Genomic DNA, 23,810 nt, shown 5'->3' with positions numbered 1-23,810 from the left:
ATGAGTGATACAGGAAGCCACGGTATGGAAGGCCTCTGTTTTCTCCTCAGGAATTCTCATAACTAAGTGGCCTAGTGATGGATGCTGGGGACCTTGGGACCTTGGTTCTAGAAATGATGCTGTGGTGTCCATGGGTAGCCTCAAGGGGAACCTGGGATCTCTTTACTCATCCATCAAACATTTATTAAGCTCTGACCATGTAGTATAAACCAAATTTTATAAATCTCAGATAGGATTCTGAATCCTGCCATCAACTTTAATACCACTGAAATTGATATTATCACCAAAGTCCTCTTGGGTCCTCTGCTGACTCATCATGAGTCTTTCATGGCATCAGGAGTCTGTGTGACCTATGCTGGGTCAGGCCTGGTACCCCCCTCTCAGATGCCGTTCTTGAAGGCCTCCTCCCCACAAAAGGATGCTCTCAGCTTACCATCCTACTTGGGAGCTACTGGAGCCAACACCACAAGGTCATCTGCGCCTTGGATGGATGAATCAGCCCTCCTAGAGTTATTCTCCTCGCAGTGACCGTGGCAGTGTGGTAATGTGGTTTTTCCTTTGTCTCCCCCAGCACTCCCAGCCTGAGGCCTCTCTGCAAGGCTGGCAGAGGAGCAGCTCAGCACTGGCCTAAAGACTCTCTCAGGGCTTTTGATCTTTCTCTCCCCAAACTGGCCAAGTGGAGCCAAGATACCCCTTGGTTACTCTAGCCCTTCATTCCTTATTTGGGAAGATACTGATCCTTAAGGTTCGACCCTTCAGAGTTTCTGGAATCCAGATATAAATTTCACAATTTAGGGCCTCTTCTCTGCCTTCCTGCAGAAGGACACACAGATTCTGGTTTTCTGAGCCTTTGGGTTGTGGCAGGCTGAACAGGAGCTTCTCAAAAATGTTCCTTCTCATCATAATCCCTGGAGCCTGTGAGTATGTAACCTTATGTGGCAAAAGGCACTTTGCAAATGTGATTAAGGATTTTGAGAGGGGTAATTATTCTGGATTATGCAGGTGGCCCAATGTAATCATAAAAATCCTTATAGGAGGGAGGGAGGAGAGCCAGAGTTGGAGGAGATGCAGCAATCGAAACAGTGGTGAGAGAGATTTGAATCTCTTCTGGCAGATGTGAACCCTGCTGACTCAGAAGGTGGAGAAGGGGACAATAAGCATAAGAATGCAGATGGCCTCTGGACGCTGAAAAAGACAAGGGAACAGATTCTCCCTTTGCAACTCTGGGAGGAACACAGACCTCCTGACACCTCAAGTTTAGCCAAATAAGACCTATTTCAGATTTCTGACCTCCAAAATTTTAAGATAATAAATTTGTATTATTTTAAGCCACTGAGCTTGTGGTAATTTGTTATAGCAGCAGTAAGAAACTAACACAGTGGGACTGAATGTCAACTCTTTAACAGGGTTCAGCAGGGCCTCAGAAGCTCCCCAGGTGTGCCTCTCCCCGCTCTTGTCATTCTTCCCCTGGTTTCCATTTGTGCTTCAAAAATAACAAGACTGGTGCTCCAAACATCTCTCTCCTCTCTCTCCTCTTTTCTCTTCTCTTCTCTTCTTCTTTCTCTCTCTCTCTCTCCTCTCTCCTCTCTCCCCTCTCCCCTTTCCCCTCTCTCCTCTCTCCTCTCTCTCTCTCTCTCCGCGCACCCCCCCCGGCCTCTGGTCATAATATTATTCCATCAGAAATGTCACCTACTTTCCCCCATCTCTTCAATGAACTCTTATGGTTTCTTCAAGACTGAGCTCAAACACCTCATCTTCCTCCCTCCTTTCTTTGCTTATTTATCTATTTATTTGTTTTTTCAAGACAGGGTCTCACTTTGTTGCCCAGGCTGGAGTTCAGTAGCACAATCACAGCTCACCGCAGCTTCAACATCCTAGGCTCAGGTAATCCTCCCACTTCAGCCTCCTGGGTAGCTGGGACCAGAAGCATGGGCCCCCATGCCTGGCTAATTTTTGCTTTTTTTTTTTTTTTTGAGACAGAGTCTCACTCTGTCACCCAGGCTGGAGTTCAGTGGCATGATCTCAGCTCACTGCAACCTCTGCCTCCCGGTTTCAAGTGATTCTCCTGCCTCACCCTCCAAAGTAGCTGGGATTACAGGCACCTACCAACACACCCACCTAATTTTTGTATTTTTAGTGGAGATGGGGTTTCACCATGTCGACCAGACTGGTCTCTAAATCCTGGCCTCAAGTGATCTACCTGCTTCGGCCTCCCAAAGTGCTGGGATTACAGGTGTGAGCCACATCTGGCCAATTTTTGCATTTTTTGTAGAGACCAGGTTTTGCCATGTTGCCCAGGTTGGTCTCAAACTCTTGGGCTCAAGCGATTTACCCACTTCAGCCTTGAAAAGTGCTGAGATTATAGGCATGAGCCACCATGCCCAGCCTCATTTTCTGAGAAGGTGCCACCGAGTTCCCAGATGGGCTGGGGAAGACCTTTCTCAAAGCTCTCAACACATGTATTATAATTCTGTCTGCTCCCCACTAGACCTAGAGGTAGGCCCTGTGTTTAAGTGCAGGTTCCCAGCAGTTAATAAATGGCTGGCTGGATGGATGCATGAACAAATGAAGGAAGCTTTCTTTAAAATGCTCATTGGTTTAGTAGGGGTGCTGGGACATTTATGGATAATTATAAAGCAGATTAGAAAGGCCTACACATCTTCAGGGAGGAGCGATGAAATGCTTTGGGGGTTAGAGGAGAGAGAAAATAATGTCCTACCTCAGGATCTGCCTGTCTCTCCGAGGGAGCAGAGTGCTATGGGATGGGTCATATTCAGGTCAGAAAAGCAGCGGCTAGCTGACTCCTGGTGATGACCTCAGTGCTTGGCATAAACACTCAGGCATTTCCTGAGTGCCTGTGTCAAAGGCTTCTTGGACCCCCCTTGCCTCCTTAGTAATGTCATCCATTTCATCCGCTCTATGGCGCTGCCTAGCTGCCCTGGGAAGTATCTGTGCCTTTGCTTTCACAAACCCTTCCCATCACAATCCTGACTAAAAGCTCACTGGCAAGAAGGAATCCCATCTTGCTGCAAACCCTAATTCCTACCCAGATAGCTCCCCTCATGCACTTTCCCAAATTTACTCAGCTGTTCTTCTCTTCTATGCAAGTATGACAGGAAGAATTGTTTTTCTATCAAAGACCTCTGAGCCAGAGGGGGAATAGACAGAAACCTAACAGACCTCAGTTACTTTTATTTTTGAAAAAGAACTTACCTTCTAAACCTAAAATACAACAGACTACCAAAAATATTTTTTAGTTTCACATCACGGTCAGTTAGTTTCAGAGGAGAAAAAAAAAAGCACAAGGGAGAAAATGGAAAAGGAAAGACAGACTAAGAGAAAGGAAACTTAAGAAAGCTAGGAGGGAAAAAGTCCAGTGCCATCCATCCATCCAATTCCTGTACCTCATAATCATTCCATTTCCATTCCCAGTTCAACAAATCAAGTGCTTGTTGCTTAGTGAAAACCTGGAAGGCAGATTTCAAGCAGCACTTCACTCTGCATTTTTGTGTGTATATGAGAGTACCCAGATATCACAACTGTCCTAGTTGCTAAGGGCTCCAACACCAGGCAAAGTGGAAGTGATGCAGCTGAGGCTTAGGATGCAAGGAGGGCAGTGGTGAGAGGTGAGGGTGGAGAGTGGAACTGTAAGCAGGGTGTCATCATGGAGATTGCCAGTTCCTTCAATTTTCTGACCAAGGCCTTGTTTGCTCAGAAAGGCTTTCCTCTGATAGTTCCTCGATAATGACTTCTGCCCCAAATAATTTTGTTTTCCTTCAGAGGCTCCTATCAGCTCTCAATTGTATATCCCTAGATGTTTTCCATATTTTCTCTTTCTTTCTTTTTTTTTTTTTTGAGACAGAGTTTCAGTCTTGTTGCCCTGGCTGTAATGAAATGGTGTGATCTTGGCTCACAGCAACCTCCGCCTCCTGAGTTCAGGCAATTCTCCTGCCTCAGTCTCCCTAGTAACTGTGATTACAGGCAGATGCCATGATGCCCAGCTAATTTTTGTATTTCTAGTAGAGATGGGGTTTTACCATGTTGATCAGGCTGGTTTTGAACTCCTGACCTCAGGTGATTTGCCTGGCTCAGCCTCCCAAAGTGGTGCGATTATAGGCATGAGCCACCGGACCCAGCTGTTTTCCGTATTTTCTTATCTAGTCTCTTTTTTTTTTTTCTTATTTTCTGTTTCCTTAAAGTAATTCACTAATTCAATATTTTGTAGTGCCCAATTCAATATTTTGTAGTGTCAATGCTTCTATTGAGATTTTAGATTTAATACAATATTTTTAATCCTTATTCAATATTTTATTAAGAGTAGGTTTTTTTCATAGTGGCTTGCTTTAGTTGAAAAGAGACAATATCATTTGAATTCTATTGACAAGTCTGGTATCTTCTAAACCCTTCTACTTCAGAGGAAGGCAGATTCTCTAAATCTTGAGACATATGTAGTCCTCTTCTTGTGAACTGCAGACTCCCTTCACAGATCATTTCCTCCAAACTTTATAGTCTTTCATAGAAAGAGCTATATTTTCCTAGTATGATAACTATATTCTCTTGGTCTTTTCCTCAGGGCCACAAAAGGGCTGCCATACCTCCAGGAATCACATACTTTCAAGGCAGGAAGAAGGTGAAAGGGATGATGTTTGCTATGCTTATGATCTTTTTCAGGAAAGCAAAAGCTTTCTCAGAAGTTTCCCAGAAAACTTCTAGTGTTCAAAATGGTGCCATGTAAGCACCCTTATCTACATGGGAGGCTGGCAAAGGAAGAGTTTAGCTGTTTCAGTCTCTATACTGAAGGCAAGTAAGGAAGAAAGACATTGGCAAAGAGGTTACCAATCAACAGTGTTGGCCACAGGGCCTAAGGCGTGGGCTTCCCAAAGGCCCCTGCCTACTCCCTTCCCCTTGTCTCCCAGGGAGCAACAGTCCTTTCTTCTCAGATCCCATTTTTGCCTCATCCTAGACAAACAAGCCTCAGCTCTCAATGGCTTCCTTCATTCCAGTTTTTACAACATTAAGATTTGGCAAAAATTCCTCCAGTTTCTGGCACAAAGGCAATATCCATCCACAGTTTCTAATGCTGTTGATGCAGATTTTCCCATATTTATGTATTCTGTTGAGTACTGTAATGAGGAGAATACTAACAGGGCTACGCCTGTGTCACACTATCATGCCCCAAAGTGCACTCTTCCCTCTCACAAATACACTATAACCTGCCATCAGGCAACACTTACATTATCAGTTAGCTCCCTCATGAGGAATTAGTTTACAGTCAACTGGAAGCTGCAATGGGAATCAGGACAGGGTCATAAGGGAGGATTGGGATGAGGGAGGCCTCAGAGGAAAGAAAAGGAGAACTAGGAGGGAAACAAGAAAGTGGCTAATGCCAAGTTCATTAACCTAGATATATGTGGTCCCCAGGGCACAACATGAACAATTCCACATCACTTTCCTTTCTGAGCCTAGGATTCCTTCTCCGATCCCTCTGACTCCCTTTTTCTTTGCTCTCTGGCTATTTCTGCTTCTGTCTTCCTCCCTCATTTGTTTTTTTTAAATCCCCATATTATGAAACATATTTTTATTTAGTTTCTACTTCTCTTTATTGTAAAAAGCAGAGAAATGTTCTCTATTTTCCTCCAATAAAAAGAAAGAAAAAGCATTTTAAATCATAAAGTTCCAAATGGATTTTTCCCTGTGAGTCTGCAAACCTCAACTGGAAAAATATAAAGGTTCTTTGCTCCCAGGCTAGTGAAGGGAAGATTAATAACATGATGGAAATGAGGGGAGGGTTGGGAATGAGCGCAGCAGACTGGAGGGTGGGTGGAGAAGTGGGACTGTGAGGGACCACCCCCAAGGGACAGGCACCACTGGTGTGAAGAGTGCAAACGGGGGTTGCCACCACCACTTGGACCACTCTGGCCTGTCCCCCTTGCTGACGAGGACAATGAGGAAGGACAAAGACAACCAGCTCACTAGGATCCCCTGTCTGCTTTCTGACTCTCCAATAAGTGGCATGGAAAGGTATCAGCAGAAAACAAAATGAGCAATTTGTCAGTAAAAAACTCTGGAGTGACTAAGAGGACCAGCCCCACAAAATCCATACCTGGGGAATGAAGATGAAGCAGTTGATTGTAGTTGTGCAAACAAAGATCCCTCCAGACATGAGTCCAAAGACCAGGTTGGGCCAGGAGTGCAAGTATCTGGTGACTATAAAAAGAAGCCCAGCAGCCAGTACGAGGATGTTGACCCCTACCATGATGGTTAAGGACTGATTCACAGGAGGGGAGCTGACATGGCCAGTCAGGCCAGCCAGGTAGGCACCATACAGCAGGAGCAGGCCCTGGGAGGTGAAGAGGTGATGGAGGCTCAGAAAAGTGGAACAACAGGCCAAAGAGCAGTGGGTTTGCAACCAATTTCCTTATCTGTGAAATTAGGATAATAATACCTACCTTAATAACTGCTATGAGGATTTACTAAGACACCACATAGGAAAACCATCAGGGCAACCCCTTATACCTACTAGGTACTTAGTAAATGTTATTTTCCTCTCCTTGCTGAGAATTAGTTTACCAGAAGTCAGCAAGTCAGCCATTAAACAGGATTCTTCTGAGATGAGGCATAGTACTGGATCATGTGGGTGGGTTAGGATCCCTACAGAAAGAGCTGTTGGGCACTAGGAAGGCAGTGGGCCCAAAGAACCTCTGGTAGTGACTGCTGCTACAGCCATTGTCAGTGTTGGCCTGCTCAAAGCTGAGGGTGCACATGGAAGCTGAAAGTGACCTGTCATCTGCTTGTCAACTCACATGCTACAGCCGGGGCAGTGCCCAGAGGAAGGGGCTCTTTTCTCTAATCTGCCCAAAGGCACCATGCTTGCCAAGCCTTGCACCTGCAAGACTGCATCTGACTAGAAGGGATGGGACCTTAAAAAATTTACATGAATGATCTCTACAGGCTAGCAGCGGCTCTGTGCCAGTGAGTGTTTATGGGAGATGAAGGGTAAAAAAAAGGGGAAGACAAAGGCAGGCTGGGACCTAGGCGAGACTGTGGGGCAGGCACAGGCAGCAAAAGTTCCATCTATAGTTTCCCCTACAGGGAACCCAGTGCCCTATTCTTCGCTCTTTCCTATGAATATAAACTTGCCCTCTGAGTTGTCATTTGTACTAAGGAGAAAATAACTCATAGCACCTTAAAATGCTGCCCCACTCCCCCACTGGAGCTGCACTCAAACAGAAATCAAAGCTTTAGTCAATAATATATAACATACAGATTCAATATAGGTTCACCTTTCTGACTGTGCACAGGGCTATAGTAGGTGTAGGGCAGAAAACAGTGACACAAAGAAGTCATGGTCCTGGCTTTTAAGGCACTCAGTTTGGTAGGTGGATTTAAGGTAAGCACAATTTTTTTTTTTTTGAGACAGAGTTTTGCTCTTGTTGCCCAGGCTGTAGTGCAATGCCATGATTCTGCTCACTGCAACCTCTGCCTCCTGGGTTCAAGCCATTCTCCTGTCTCAGCCTCCTGAGTAGCTGGAATTACAGGCATGTGCCACCACGCCTGGCTAATTTTGTATTTTTAGTAGAGATGGGATTTCACCATGTTGATCAGACTGGTCTTGAACTCTGGACCTCAGGTGATCTACCAACCTTGGCTTCCCAAATGCTGGGATTATAGGCAGGAGCCACCGCACCCAACCTAAAAATGTTAATGTTGATGACTCAGAACATGAAGATGCTATGGCAGACGAGGTGGGGGTGGGACTGGGGATTCAGAGGGAGAATTAATAATAAAAATAAGGTCAGGTATCGGCAGGGCACCTGCTGGTGACCCTGAAATAATACAACGTGGTCAACTCCTCCTTCAGGGGTGGCCTTAAAGAAAATATTTTGGAGAATTGGCTGTGCCAGGAGGGAAGAAGTCAACATGGAAGAGATGCCTTCCAGGTTCCCCTCATGTCCAGTGTCCCATATGGGGCCTGAGGGCCAAATGTGACCATCCTAAGATCTTGAATAACTAAAGGACACATAAGTTTCAGCAGAGTTGGATCATTGCTAATTTAATCAAAGGTAAATGAAATTAATTCTGTGATTTTGAAATGTTCAGATATGATTCCATTAAAAGATTTTAATTCCATTAAAATTCTTGTTAAAGGGGAAATATGTATGAATCAAGTGTCTATATGTTCTTGGCTGGTGTTTGAGTGAATCATGTCTGATCCTTGCATATCATTGGCCTTAACTGCCGAGAAGTGTGGGGTATGGGGCAGTTGACAGGTTCAGGTGGGGGTTCCTAGAACTTAATGTGGAGATTGGGGTCCTCCTGAGCTTCTCACCGACCAGGGAGTCTACAGGGTCTGGCTCAGTAAATTTCCTAATTCTCCTTCCTTTTCCTTCTTTGTCCTATGGAAAGATATTACAGTGAAATAAAATAGAAATGGGATATATAAAAGGCAATGGAGAAAAAAATCAAGTTGAGTCACAAAGTAAGTTGCTATGGGGGAAGTGGTGGCTTTCTGGGCTGGGGAGGACATGCTCTTCTACAGGGACTTGAGGAACCGACAGAGACAATGTATTTTCCAGAAGTGTGTAGGGGGCAGGGAAAGAACAGTAATAATAACAGCTAATATTTACTGAGCTCTTGCTATGGGCCAGGAGAGGTTGAAAACCCTTAACAAGCTTAATGCTCTTTAGAAACAGAACAGTTCTGAGGGATATTATCACCACCCCCATTTTTAAAATGAGTAAACTGAGGCTCAGAGAGGTCAAATGAGGCTCAGCGTCAGCTAGGCAGGGGTAGAGTCAGAATTCAAACCCTGATCTGTCACATCTGAAGCTCATTTTTTAACCATTAGCAAAATTCTGGAGATCAAGAGCTGTTCACTTCCTGGAGTCTTTTTTAAAAAAATATTCCTGTCAAAGTAACATTTGCACATAGTTAAAAATCAATGTTTCCCTGCCCTAGTCCTGCCCACTCCATGAGCTGTTCTCAGAAGTAACAACTTCTAATACTTTCTTAGTGGTGGAGTGGTAAAGTTTACCCTTTTAAAATTGAAATGGAGTCTCACTCTGTTGCCCAGGCTGGAGTGCAGTGGCGCAGTCTCGACTCACTGCAACCTCTGCCTACCGGGTTCAAGCAATTCTCCTGCCTCAGCCTCCCCTGTAGCTGGGACTACAGGCATGCGCCACCACACCCAGATAATTTTTGTATTTTTAGTAGAGACAGAGTTTCACCACGTTGGCTAGGCTCTTCTCGAGCTCCTGACCTCAAGTGTTCTGCCCACCTCAGTCTCCCAAAGTGCTGGGATTATAGATGTGAGCCACTGCTTCTAGCCAGAGTTTACCCTTAAAGGGCACTTATTTCTATAAAAACTCCTTTTCTTCTGTCAGTAATCAGTCAACCAGACCTCTGTGCCTTGAGAGTCAACAGGTAGCCTGCTGTCAGGCACGCCTTGCTTGTTTATGGAATCAGGACTGCCCTGTGCCCCTGTCCCTCTAAGCTGAAAACCAGTTGTCCTGTTCTCAGGACTTTCCTCAGGGCTGTGCAGGTATCCTCTACCTTCTGGAAATAATATCTTACTTTTGCCCATCTAACAGAGACAAATGAGTTTAATGGTGAGAGATCTGGGGCAGTATGGGAGATACTTTGAGATAGCTGGAACCCCTGAAAGCACACGGTGAATGCTGCCATCTATCTCAGAGCCAGCCTTGTTTCCAACCAGAGCAAGAAAGTCAGGTGGGTGAAAGGCAGCAGGACACCTTGACCCAAATTTAAAGGCACTTAGGAGAACAAATAAAGCTGGGTCAAATGTCTCCTCATAATTCCTCTAGCAGAGAAGCTGAAGGGAAAACTGGTATTGTCAAATCAATTAAAAAAACCAGACCAATTAATGGGAGAGACAGTGGTTGAATTCCAGATGATTTGGGGGAGGACTGAATGAGGGAGTCTAAAGTGTTGGGAAAGTCTCCCCAAACAAATAAAAATAGAAAAGTAAAAATGGTCATGGCTTTGAGGTTATGTATCAACAGAGGTCTCCTCTGAGTTCAATATTCTTTGCAGACATCACCTCGTTAATTCCTGTAATTCCCTCTTCATATCCATTTTGTTAGTGACAGAGACCATATCCCAAGGAGATGTGGTTACCAACCTTGCATCCCCAAATGAGAGCAATCCAAACATCGGAATAACGGGAAGCACAGAAGTGGGTGCTGGTTAAAGTGCAGGAAACATCTCTCCCTGTCACCTAGAAAGGACACAGAGTCAGAACTGAAGGTGTCCACAACTACCAGAAACACATAGCAGATCTTCGTGAATATCCTGGAGCATGAATTCTTCTACAGCACATGATTTCCCCCTTATCATGTAAAAACTGTAGCATTTAGGTGACTCCACTAGAACCTAAATGAGAGTGACATGTGTTAGAAGAGATGATAAAATAGGACTAACAGCTGTGTGCTTGTTGACAGTAGGGCTTACCCCTCAGTTATGTGCTTTGCTACCCCGATAGAATTAATGCCTCAACAAAATAATAAAGTATTTTGCACCTGTTTTGTAAATCATTGAATCCTTAAACATTAATCTTGTAATGTCACGATTCCACAATTCTACTGTATTCCTCAGCCTCTTGTGAGGCTAGAGATATATAATGCTTTATATTTTTTCTTTTCTTTTGTTTTTTGGCAGGGTCTCACTCTGTCACCCAGGCTGGAGTGCACTGGTGCAATTTTGGCTCACTGCAACCTCTGCCTCCCAAGTAGCTGGGATTACAGGCATGTGTCACCATGCCTGGCTAAGTTTTGTATTTTCGGTAGAGATGAGGTTTCACCATGTTAGCCAGGCTGGTCTCGAACTTCTGACCTCAAGTGATCCACCTGCCTCAGCCTCCCAAAGTGTGGGGATTACAGCTATGAGCCATTGTGCCCAGCCATACTTCTTAATAATTGAATACTATGTACTGGACATGGTTAAGTCTTTCACCTACATTGTTTCACTTAACCTTTGCCACAACCCTATACAATAGGTAGTAGTATTATCTCAATTTTACCTATTAGGAAACAGATTTAGTGAGGTTAAATAACTTTCCCAAGGTCACCCAGCTGGTGAGCGTGGTAGGGCTGGGATTTGAACCACTGTTAACTGACTCCAAAGCCCACCTCAAACTACTACCTCCACCTCTACAATGAGGGGAAGATAACTGCCCATAGCTGAAAGTTCTCATTATTGATAACGTGGAAGTGGCAGTAACTGTAACTACCAGGCAGATTCCAGAATGCTGACATCTCATTGGATGCCCACGAAGAGACACTTGGGCAGGAGGAGCAGTGGGAGTGGCAGCAGACAAGGGCGAGGAGTTCATGGAAGGCACAGCTCCTGACTTTCCCTCCTCTTGGAGTCCTTTATCTTCCTGTTGCAAGGATGACTCCTGTGCATCCACAGAGGTCAGTCCAGTTTGGGGATGAGATTCCTTAGGGATTTGACCCCTTACCGTCATACTGACACTGAGGATCTGGAGGCACTGGATGGGATCAGTCAGCACCCATGTCATGAGCAGGATCACATCAGCCATCACCAGGGCTGCCACCAACCCCAGCAACTGCAGGTCTTTAATAATCTGCAAAAAAGTCAAGGTCAAAACTTTTCCTTGTTGACTGGCTATACGACACAGGGGCTAGAGTATCCCATGCACTCTCAGCTATATGCTCCAAGGCCAGCCCTCCCAAGGTGCTTCAAATGTAGTTATCAAAAATGAAACAGACACCAAACATTTACAATGACTTCTATGTTTATATCATTATTCCCATTAAACATTTCCATTTGTTTAACTTTTTCATATCCTACCTTTCCCCACAAAGGTCTCAAGGTGCTTTACAAAATAAATAAACTGTTATTTCTAGACGTTTATATGAGCACATAGATATGGACATTTCACACCACACTGTTAATAACTATTAACTGAAAGGGTGGGATTCAGAGACGCAGGAGGAATCATTAGTATTTTCTTTATATACATATGAAATACAGATTGACTTAAGATCTTGACTTATGATGAGGTTATGTCCTGATAAACCCATTGTAAGTTGAAAATATCATAAACCAAAAATGCATTTAATACACCTAGCCTACCAAACATTGCAGCTTAACCTAGCCTACCTTTAATGTGCTCAGAACACTTATATTAGCCTACAGCTGGACAAAATAATCTAAAACAATTTATAACAAAGTATTGAATGTCTCATGAAATGTATTGACTACTTTCCTGAAAGTGAAATGGTTTAAGGGTATTTTAAGTATGGTTTTTACTGAATGTAGATTGCTTTCACACCATTGTAAAATAGAAAAACTGTAAGTTGAACTGTTGTATGTCAGGGACCATCCATATTTGACTTAGAATGAAGGGAATGTGTTAGTTATTTTGTGACTACAAAAATAAAATTGAGAAAAACATGTGCTGTGACAGAATTAAAACATTAAAAATCAGGGAAGAGAGAAAATAAAAGAAATTATGATGAAGGCTCAGATGAAGAGTGTATATATAATAGCATTTATTAATTGGGGCAGAAGAAATGTAGATCTGAGCTTTTGACAACCAATGAAAAGAAAGAAGCATAACCAGTTACATGATTCAAGGTGTTTGTAAAATTAAAAACAAACCAATTGCCTAATCAAACTGTTCAAAACCAGTGATAAAGGGAAAGTACTCAAAGCAAACAGTGAAAAAAAGACATATTTTGTATAGACATAAAAAAAAAATCAGACTTCTCATCAGATACAAGCCCAAGTGAGAAGACAATGCAAGAATATCCTGAAAGTACTGGCAGAAGAACATTTCAGTCTAGAATTCTATACTCAGTAATATATCTTTCAGAAACAAAGTTAAAAACTTTTTCAGATAATCAAAAGCTGAAAGAATTCAGTAGTAGCACACCCACACTGAAATGTCAGATATCCTTCAGGCAAAGGAAAATAATTTGAGATAAAAATGTGGATCTATACAGGAAATTAAAAGCACTGAAAATGGTAGCTAAACAGAAATATACATGATTAGTTTTCATTACTTAAATATCATTAAAGAAAATAACCAAATTCAGCATTAAAGAAAATACAAAATTAGCTGGGCATGGTGGTACATGCCTGTAATCCCAGCTACTTGGGAGGCTGAGGCAGGAGAATCACTTGAACCTGGGAGTTGGAGGTTGTGGTGAGCTGAGATCGCCCCATTGCACTCCAGCCTGGGCAATTTATTTTTAAGTCTGGGTCTTAAAAATAAAGAAATTAAAAATATATATATGTATAATATATATTAAAATATATTTTTTATCTCAAAAAATATAAATATATTTTATTTCAAATATATATTTATATATGTATTATATATAATTATGTACATATTATATATAATACATATATATGTATTGTATATCAATGATATATATTATGCATATTATACATATATATATTTTTTGAGATGGAGTTTTGCTCTTATTGCCCAGGCTGGAGTGCAATGGTGCAATCTCGGCTCACCGCAACTTCTGCCTCCCAGGTTCAAGTGATTCTCCTGCCTCAGCCTCCCAAGTAGCTGGGATTACAGGCATGCACCACCACACCCAGACAATTTTGTATTTTTGGTAGAGATGTGGTTTCTCCACATTGATCAGGCTGGTCTCAAACTCACAACCTCAGGTGATCCACCCACCTCAGCCTCCCAAAGTGCTGGGATTACAGTCATGAGCCACCGTGCCTGGCCAGAAATAAAATATTTTTAAAGATAATTGATTAAACAAAAAAATTGTATGGGGCTTATAACATGTTACAGTAAAGATAGGAATGGGGATCAAAGGAAGCATACTATTGTATAGGACTTATACATGAGTGCCAATTTTGCAATTACATAGAAATTCTTCCTGAAATTGAAAAGAAGAGAATAGTTCTCAACTCATTCTATAAAGCCAACATTGCCCTGATACCAAAACTAGAAAAATATATTACAAGAAAACTGCAGAGCAGTATGGATTAAAAACATGAATGTACAAATTCTAAACAAAGTTTTGTAAAAATAAATCCAACAATATATGAAGAGGATAATGTATCATGACCAAGTGGAGTTTATCCCAGGAATGGAAGGTTGGTTTGACATCCTAAATTATTTAACATGTGGGGAGAGAAAGAGAGAAAGAGCAGAAGCATAGAGGATTTTTAGGGCAGTAAAACTACTCTGTATGATACTATAATGGTAGATACATGTCATCGTACATTTGTCCAGACCCATAGAATGTACCACACCAAAAGTGAACCCTAATATAAGGAACAGACTCTGGGTAATAATGACATATTAATGTAGGTTCATCAGTTGTAAAAAATATACCACTCTGATGGGGAATATTGATAATGGAAGAGGCTATGCATGTGTGGGGAAAGAGGGTATATGTAAAACCTCTGTACCCTCTGCTTAATTTTTATGTTAACCTAAAACCACTCTAAAAAATAAAGTCTATTATTGTATAAGGATTTTCAAAAAAAAATTTAATGTAATCCACCATATGAATAAACTAAAAAAAAAATACCAAACCATATGATCATCTCAATAGACTCAGTAAAAGCATTTGACAAAACCCAACATTAATTCTTGTTTAAAACTCTTAGCAAAGTAAGAATAGAATAGTACTTCTCCAACTGAATAAATGGCATCTACAAGAAAACAACTGCTAATATCATTCTTAGTTTTGAAAGACTGACTGTTTTCCCCATAAGATCAAGAATAACAAGGATATCTGCTCTGACCACTTCTATTGAGATTGTACTATTGTTTCTAGCCAGTGTAATCACACAAGAGATTGGAAATAAATTATCTTTATTTGCTGATGATACGATCATCTATGTAGAAAATCTAGTAGACTTTATTAAAAAGCTGCTAGAACAAACATATAGTTCAGCAAGTTTGCAGCATACAAGTTCAGCATATAAAAATTAATTGTATTTCTGTGGCTGGGCATGGTGGCTCATGCCTGTCAATCATCTTGGGAGGCTGAGGAGGGTGGATCATCTGAGGTCAGGAGTTCGAGACCAACCTGGTCAACATGGTGAAACTCCATCTCTACTGAAAATACAAAAATTAGCTGGGTGTGGTAGCAGGTGCCTGTAATCCCAGCTACCTGGGAGGCTGAGGCAGGAGAATCGCTTGAACCCAGGAGGCGGAGTTTGTTGAGAGCTGAGATTATGCTACTGCACTCAGTCCTGGGTGACAGAGCAAGGCTCTGTCTCAAAAAAAAAAAAAATTATATTTCTGTATATCAGCAACAGACAACTGGAAAGTAAAATTTAAAAAATAACAACATATAAAATAGCATAAGAATATAAAATAGTTAGAAATAAGTTTGATGAAAGATGTGAAAGAACAATATTGAAAAGTACAAAAAAATGCTGGGAAAAATTAAGACCAAAATAAATAGGTTCATGGGTCAAAAGACACAACATTAGTAAGAAGCCAATTCTTCACAATTTGATTGATTAGATTCAACATAATACCCAAATAATTTTTGCAGAAATCAGTAAACTGATTCAAAAATTCACATGGAAATTCAAAGGACCCAGATTAGCCAAAACAACATTGAAAGAGAAGAAGAAAGTTGGAGGACTAATGCTCCCTGATTTCAAGATTTAGTATAAAGCTACAGTAATCAAGGCAATATGGTATTGCTGTTGAGATAAACAAACGTATCAGTGAGACAGAATGGAGGGTCCAGGAATAGATCTGCACACCTATGGACAACTGATTTTCAACAAAGGTACAAAGGTAATTCAGTGAAGAAAAGACAATCTTTTAAACAAATGGTGCTGGAACAATCAAATGTCTGTATATAAAAAATAAAATTCAACCAATACATCATACCATATTCCAAAATTAACTCTAAATTGATCATAGGCCTAAACGTAAAAGCTAAAACTCTAAAATTTCTAGAAGTAAACACATGAGAAAACCTTTTGGGGCCTTAAGTTGGCCAAAAATTTCTTAAATGTAATACCAAAAACATGACCCATGGAGCCAGGCATGGTGGCTCATGCCTGTAATTCTGACACTTTGGGAGTCTGAGGTTGGTTAATCACTTGAAGCCAGGAGTTTGAGACCAGCCTGGCTAACATGGTAAAGCCCCATCTCTACTAAAAATATAAAAAACAAATAAAGTAACAAAATCCCCCCAAAAAGAACACATTGGTAAATTGAACTTCATCAGAATTAGAAATGTCTTATTTTTGAAAGATACTCTGAAGTAAATTAAAAGGAACTGGAAGAAAATCTTTGCAAATCTTACATCTGATAAAGGGTTTGTATCCAGAATATAAAAAGAACTCTCAAAACTCTATAATAAGACAACAAAAAATCCAATTTAAAAATGGGTGAAAGATTTCAACAGGAAGTTTGACAAAGAGGATATATAGATGACAAAAAAGTATGTGAAGTAATGCTCAATAGTGCATTAGAGAAAGGTAAATTCAAAACCATAATGAGATACTACCACACATACCTATTAGAATGCCTAAAATGAAAAAGACTGATCAAAACAAATATTGGCAAGAATGTGGAGGAAATGGACTCTCATACATTGCTGGTGGAAATGCAGAATGGTACAACCACTTTGAAAAAAAGTCGGACAGTTTCTTTAAAAGTTAAATATACACCTACCCTCTGATCTGATCCAACCATCTTACCCTTAGGTTTTCACCCAAGAGAAATAAAAGCTTATGTCTAAACAAAGACTTTGTACATGAATGTTCATAGCAGCTTTACTTTTAATCGCCACAACTAGCAAAAACCCAAACATCCATCAACAGATAAGCAAATGTATATCTATGCATTGTAATGCTACTCAGCAATAACAAAGAAAGAACTATTAATGCATACAACATAAATAACTATAATATTCATAAAGACAATTATGTTAGTAAAATAAGCCAGAGAAAAAAGAGTCCACACTGTATGGTTCCATTTATATAAAACTCTGGTAAATGCAAACTCATCTACAGTGACAGAAAGCAAATTAATGATTTCCTGAGGACAGGAACAGGGGATATAAGGATTGGACAGGAGAGGGAGATAACAAAGGGTGTGAGGAAGCTTTTGAAGATGAGGCATATATTCATTATGCACCATGTGTCTTGGTTGTATATCCATGCCACAATTTATCAAACATATGCTTTAGATACGTGCAGTTCACTGCATGTTAATTATACTTCAATGAAGCTAGTTTTAAAAAAGAAATCAGTGTTCTTGAGTGATAAATGCAGTTTTTGTCTTTTTAGGCAATCTTCTTCATATGTGCGGTTGCTCACAGCTGAGCTTTTGGTAAGTATGCACCATGAATCAATAACGTTTGCTAAAAAAACAAAAAACAAAAAACAAAACAAAACAAACAAAAAAACCCTATCGTTCCAGAGAAGTAAACACCAACTGAATGACATGACATATTGGGTCTGGGCAGGGCCTACATCCAATGAGGATAATGGTCAGGAATTGATGTTTGCACAGTCTCATCAGACAACCTGATAAAATGGGGAAATGTGCTTAAGTTGATGACTTATAAATATTAGTCAGTGATCTGGCTGCCTCATAACTTAGGGTTGATTCTATCTGCTCTTCCTTGCTCACTGCCCAGGCACATACTTCTCCATACAGAGAACTGCCTTCTACATAAAAAAAGAACTGGGCTTCAAGGAGGGAAATAACTACTTACTTGTTAGTTTCTCTGTAATCATTCTTCCTCCCTTCACTTCCAGCTCACACCTGTGCCAAACAACAGTCTCTTGGCATCTTGTTCTGCCTCAAACTGATGCCAGGTATTGGCCAGCTTACATGTCCCCACAGGGCCTGGGGTACATAAAAACCAGAGCCCATGTTTGAAGACCTGTCTTCAGCAGCATTGATCCACAGCCTTTCAGGCCTGGGGCCTTATGAGGTCACATGATTACAGGATTTGGAATGAGAAACAAGAACTTTGGATGTCCTGAAAGGGGCTAGGCTCAATAATCCGCATGAGCTTCTCTAGCTGTTAAGCAAGAGTGAAGCTGCCATCTACAGTCAAGCATTGCGTACTTGCTGCCTACTCACCACTCTCTTGTCCGGGACTCTTTGGGTAAACACCTTGTAGAGTCGCCAGCTCTTTCCCAGAATGGGGCCAAACACAAGGGAGGTCCCAACACACAGCATGGACAGTCTTGTCTATAGGTGGAAGGGGACAGAAGAGTCACAAGAGTAACCTTTGTCAGTGCTCAACATGCTCTGATGTATAGGGTCTGGGTCCCACAGAGGGCATGGGGTACAGAGTGAACCTCACCAAGTGTTCTGGGATTGCTCTAAAAGTACCCACACCAAGGATAAAGGTAACCACCACCCACGGAAGCAGCTGGTCTAAGAAAATCATTAAAACTTTAACATAGTCAAAAACAAATTTTAAAACTTAACCTACCTGAATGAGAGTTTCCATTGAGCTCCCCACTAACACATCTTGAATCCCAAAGAGGTAAGCACTACTGTAAGTCAGACAACTGCCCAGTAAGGTCACAATGTTCAGATTGGGACTGGACATCTTCACAATCCTAGAGAAGAACAGGAAGAAAGACACTTACAGCCATGACCTTTTGCCTTGGGGCCTAAGACCTGCAAGATCAAAGCTTCCTCACCAGTATAATTTCCAGTGCAGCCTTGGAGTGAAGGACCCCTGGGAATAAACCACTTTACAGCCCTGTGAAAACTTATGATTTCTTTACATCCATTTTCAAAAAGAACTAAACTCTGGTACTTATTGCTTGTATAACTCCAAGTCTTTTAAAAGAAGACTGACTACCTACAAACAGGTGGTACTGGAGAAGAGTTGGGATTTTATTCATGAAGTTTGGTTGCTAGGGGACTGCCATGTGCAGCTTAGTGAATAAATAACCAGCAGGTAGATACCCACAGAGAGTTTGGAGCCTTTAGAAATGAGCTGTAAGGTAAACTACTATTTGGAAAGAGGTTTGGGTTGTTTTTTTTTTTTCCATATACTATTTACTTTATTTGATACGTAAACCATTTCCTCTCTCTACTTGACCAAGCAGGAAAGAGGAGGAAGGGATTAGAAACAGGAAATTCGAGAAGGGCCTTTTCTCAAGTATTAATAGTTTTAGATGAGATTAGAGACAAGTTTAAAAGTTAGAGGGAGATGTCAACAATCAGGGCTTCAGACAAATACCCTGGGCTCCAACAGAGGTTCAGGATGTGATCTGATTAACCTAAGGGGAACACTAGGCTCACACTGGACAGTAACTGATACTAATTAATTACAAGTAATGAGAAAGAAAGGCATTGTAATCTAAATAGTGTACATAAATGCAATATTTCTACTAATATAATTTGATCATTATACTTTGTTATTCTTTTATTTTTAAATCATAACTAAGGAGGAAAGCATTCCTACCTATGTCTCTTGATGAGCTGGCAGGCCACCTTAAAGGCCAGGGCCAAGGCAGTACTATCCACTTAGTGAAGTCTATTCTAACAACAGGCAAATCACCTAGGAGGTGTTAAACAGTTTGGCAGTGCTGGATTTGCAAACATCATTACCACCACGAGCCCAGCTTAGTTACTTTGTGTCTGGCATTGTGATACATCCATACACACAAGATTACCAAACCGCTGTCCCAGGCCCTAGGTACTGTCACCATAGGCCAATGAGTACAGTCAAGCTTAACCTTGTTTTGGAGGGAAGATATTTTTCTTTTTCTAAAAGTGAGAACAACTTTCACACACACCCTTTCTAAAATGAGAATAATAATGATAAGATCTACCTTCAAAGAGCTGTGAATATTTAATGAGGCAATATGGCAAACTGCTTGGCACACAGCCTGGCACATAATAGGCATGTTGCCAACATCAGCTGCTTATATTGTAACCTCACTGTCCTCCTCTTCCAGGTTTTAGAAACCTGGAAATCACATGTTCCTTCTTCTGTTTCTTTATCAGAAATATCCAATCAATTGCCAAGTTTCCTTCACTTTTCTTTCTTTTTTCTTTTCTTTTTTTTTTTTTTTGAGACAAGAGTCTTGCTCTGTTACCCAGGGTAGAGTACAGTAGCGCGATCTTGGCTCACCACAACCTCCACCTCCCGGGTTCAAGCGATTCTCCTGCCTTAGCCTCACGAGTAGCTGGGATTACAAGCGCCTGCCCACATGCCCAGCTAATTTTTATATTTTTATTAGAGATGGGGTTTTACCATGTTGGCCAGTCTGGTCTTGAACTCCTGACCTCAAGTAATCTGCCCTCCTTGGTCTCCCAAGGTGCTGGGATTATAGATGTGAGCCACTATGCCTGGCCTCTTTCACTTCTTATTTCAAAGTCTCTGAGTTTTCTCTCACTCTCCATCTTTTTATTTATTTATTTATTTATTTATTTTGGAGACAGAGTCTCACTCTGTTGCCCAGGTTGTGCCCAGGTTGGAGTGTAGTGGCATGATCTTGGCTCACTGCAACCTCCAGTCCCTAGGTTCAAGCAATTCTCCTGCTTTAGCCTCCCGAGCAGCTGGAATTACAAGTACCTGCCGCCATGCCTGGCTAATTTTTAATTTTGGTATTTTTAGTAGAGAGAGGGTTTTGCCGGCTGGTCTTAAACTTCTGACCTCAAGTGATCTGCCTGCCTTAGCCTTCCAAAGTTCACTCTCCATTCTTTTTTTTTTTTTTTTTTTGAGACAGAGTCTTGCTTTGTTGTGCAGGATGGAGTGCAGTGGGGCAGTCTTGGCTCACTGCAACCTCCGCCTCCTAGGTTCAAGCAATTCTTAGGCCTCAATCTCCTTACTAGCTGGGATTACAGACATGCACCACCACACCTAGCTAATATTTGTATTTTTCATAGAGATGGGGTTTCAGCACGCTGGCCAGGTTGGTCTCGACCTCCTGACCTCAAATGATGTGCCCACCTCGGCCTCCCAAAGTGCTGGGATTACAGGCGTGAGCCACTGCACCCGGCCTCTCCATTCTTGATACCATGTTTATCCAGGATATAGTCATGTTAGGAGCAATGGAACTGGAGTCGAGTGTGACAGGTGAGAATACCAGCTCTGCCACTCACAGCTGACTGAGCCTGTCTGACCAGGAAACAGGCTCCTATTTCCTCATCTGTAAAATGAAATATTATCTTTTATATCTACCCCACAGGTAATTGCAAAGATGGGATGATGTGTGTGCCAAAACTCTTTGCAAACTTTAAGATGATGCAAAAATATTACTTACTTTTTAGATTTTTGATAAAACCTTCAGCTCTCAGTAAACACCAATTTTTCCCTGCTCTAATACATTCTGTACATTATGTTCAGACTTATTAATCTTAACATACCACCTTTATCACTTAGCGAAAGAGCTGCATGTATAAAGAACAATCTTCTGTGGTTTATCTAAGTCTCCTGTATCCAAATTTAAGATCTAGCCCTATCATACTATCCACTTATTCATTCAGGTCTGCCTCCTCAGCCTCCATGTCTTCAGACTGTGGACTTATGGAGAGTGATTTTCCTTAAATTTTTTTGTCTCTCCACAAAAGAAGGGGAACATGTGGTGAATATTAACTAGAGAAGTAAGAACAGTGCTAACCAGCACTTTCACAAAGCATTTTTTAAAGAAAAGGACTAAATTAGCGAGACCAGTGCTGACACTGATTGAGAGCAGAGAGTACGGCTGACCTGGCACCAGCCGCTCAGTGCAGTCAGAAGCTGGAGCAATGGCACAAGCGGTCAGTGGACTCCTGCGAGACCGTAACTGTGGCCATTCCTCCCCATGGCCATTCTCAGGTTCCTACACATGAGTCATGACTATCTGACAGTGACCTCCTCACCAAGCAACTGCCTGAATTTCACAGCCACATGTCTGTTTTGTTTAGATCACTGATGGGTAAGTTTCTGTTATAATTTTTCTCTGGACCCATTTTATTTGAGTACCGCTATAAAATCAGGTTTCCTTGAGTGATACAGTACTACATGAAATCCTGATTGAGGATTCCTTTCCTTTCTGATTTAGTTAAGAGAAACTCAATTTAGTTATTTTCCACAAAATATACATTGAATAGTTTTCACCTCTCAGACAGTGATGCTAATTCATTATTCAAAACAGACATACTATGACTTACATATCTATAGTGTGATATTTTTCCTGAGCAATCTTACTGAAAACTTGCCTCAGGGAAGAAAAGATGATTTCCCTTTTTTGTTTGGCCAAGTTAACACCTGTGAAGTCATTGAGAGGTGAATCATCTCCAATTCAGCAGGTGAATTATGTATGTCTGGGGAATGTCTTTGCCACATTGGTAGGAATTCAACCACCAACATCATTTCTATTTTTCTTTTGAGCTAAAAGATGAAGCCTACATAGCTGAATATTTTAATCAGCCACAAACACATAATTTCCACAAAGCAAATAGATTCAGATATTGTATACTTAATTATAGATAGCCAGTATTATCTAGATTACTTGTCTTCCATTTATGAAGAGTAAAAAGCCTGAATTGGGTTACTGTCAGTCAGAAACAAAGTGAAGTTTTTTCTTTTTTTTTTCGAGATGGAGTTTCGCTCTTGTTACCCAGGCTGGAGTGCAATGGCGCAATCTTGGCTCACCACAACCTCCACCTCCTGGGTTCAGGCAATTCTTCTGTCTCAGCCTCCTGAGTAGCTGGGATTACAGGCACACGCCACCATGCCCAGCTAATTTTTTGTATTTTTAGTAGAGACGGGGTTTCACCATGTGGACCAGGATGGTCTCAATGTCTTGACCTCGTGATCCACCCACCTCGGCCTCCCAAAGTGCTGGGATTACAGGTGTGAGCCACGGTGCCCGGCCCAGTTTTTTTTTTTTTAAGTATTATAAAGCTATCTTAATATCTCTTCCTCTTTATTTCTTGAGTGGAAATGTAAGACAAGAACTTTCTTGATTTTTCTATTCTCAAGTGAGGTTTCAATATGTATAGATAAATATTAAACTACATCTGCAAAACCTGTATAATTCTGCATTATCATTTCAATAGTCTCTAATGAATTTGGATGCTCAAGTGACAACTACCAGCTCAATGGTATGAGTTGCAAAAACATTATCAAATGTTGATTTATGAACTTGGAAGTTTATTTTATTTGGAGTTACTGAGTCTGAAAACATGACCAGAGAATGGAGCCCAAGGTACTTGTTTGCATGCTGTGACTAATAGAAAACTTTCCCAAGATGTCACAAGACCATGCTTTCTAAAATGCTACAAGAGTTGGTATAAATGCTATCACTGAGCTTTAACCTATCCAAAGCCAAGTATAAATGTCTTTCCAAAATGCTTTTTAATAAAACAAATAAGGTTTAAATTGTAAAAATTTATCCAATTTCTTTCTAAACTTAATATTTTTAAGCAATGCTACAATGGGTCTATAAATCTATCTCAAATAAAACTCCAAAGAGCTTTATCATAATGTTATCTGATATGTTTCAGCAAATTTGACCTTTTGATTTCTTATTTCTAATGTATACACCAATCTGTACCCAATTAAAATTCTTCACACCTCAAGCTAATGTTAGTGTGACCTCTAACTATTTGTATTTAAACTGTCTATCATATCTGGCCCCATTCCTTACTCTTGGGCCTGGGCCACCATCCTAGTAGAACATCCTAGGAGATTTCATTAGCCTTGCAGCTTCCAGAGTTCTGAATTCTTCAATCACAATGACTTCACTTTATTTCTCTTCAGACATGTGTCCCCAGGTTACACTCTGGGTCTTAGGGTCATTCAGAATTCTAAACACCAATATCCCAACACCAATTTGACTAC

General features: G+C 41.1%; 1 protein-coding gene across 10 annotated transcripts in view; it reads right to left on the bottom strand.

Annotated features, from left to right (window-relative positions):
* The window catches only part of GPR156 (G protein-coupled receptor 156), a 117,412-nt gene that overhangs the window by 9,265 nt on the left and 84,337 nt on the right, over positions 1 to 23,810 (bottom strand). For 9 of the 10 annotated variants that reach the window (XM_054246259.2, XM_054246263.2, XM_035274096.3 and 6 more), the window contains 5 exons: positions 18,453 to 18,582; positions 18,095 to 18,205; positions 11,480 to 11,605; positions 10,142 to 10,237; positions 6,104 to 6,340 (listed from right to left, as the gene is read on the bottom strand). In XM_054246259.2, the coding sequence (XP_054102234.2) occupies positions 6,104 to 6,340; positions 10,142 to 10,237; positions 11,480 to 11,605; positions 18,095 to 18,205; positions 18,453 to 18,582 (700 nt within the window). The remainder of the gene's footprint in view (positions 1 to 6,103; positions 6,341 to 10,141; positions 10,238 to 11,479; positions 11,606 to 18,094; positions 18,206 to 18,452; positions 18,583 to 23,810) is intronic. The other variant, XM_078352064.1, reaches the window with a different exon arrangement.

Source organism: Callithrix jacchus, chromosome 15 (assembly GCF_049354715.1).
Source record: "Callithrix jacchus isolate 240 chromosome 15, calJac240_pri, whole genome shotgun sequence".
Taxonomy (NCBI): domain Eukaryota; kingdom Metazoa; phylum Chordata; class Mammalia; order Primates; family Cebidae; genus Callithrix; species Callithrix jacchus.
Note: the sequence above shows the minus strand (reverse complement) of the source record. Positions and strands in the feature narration are given on the sequence as shown.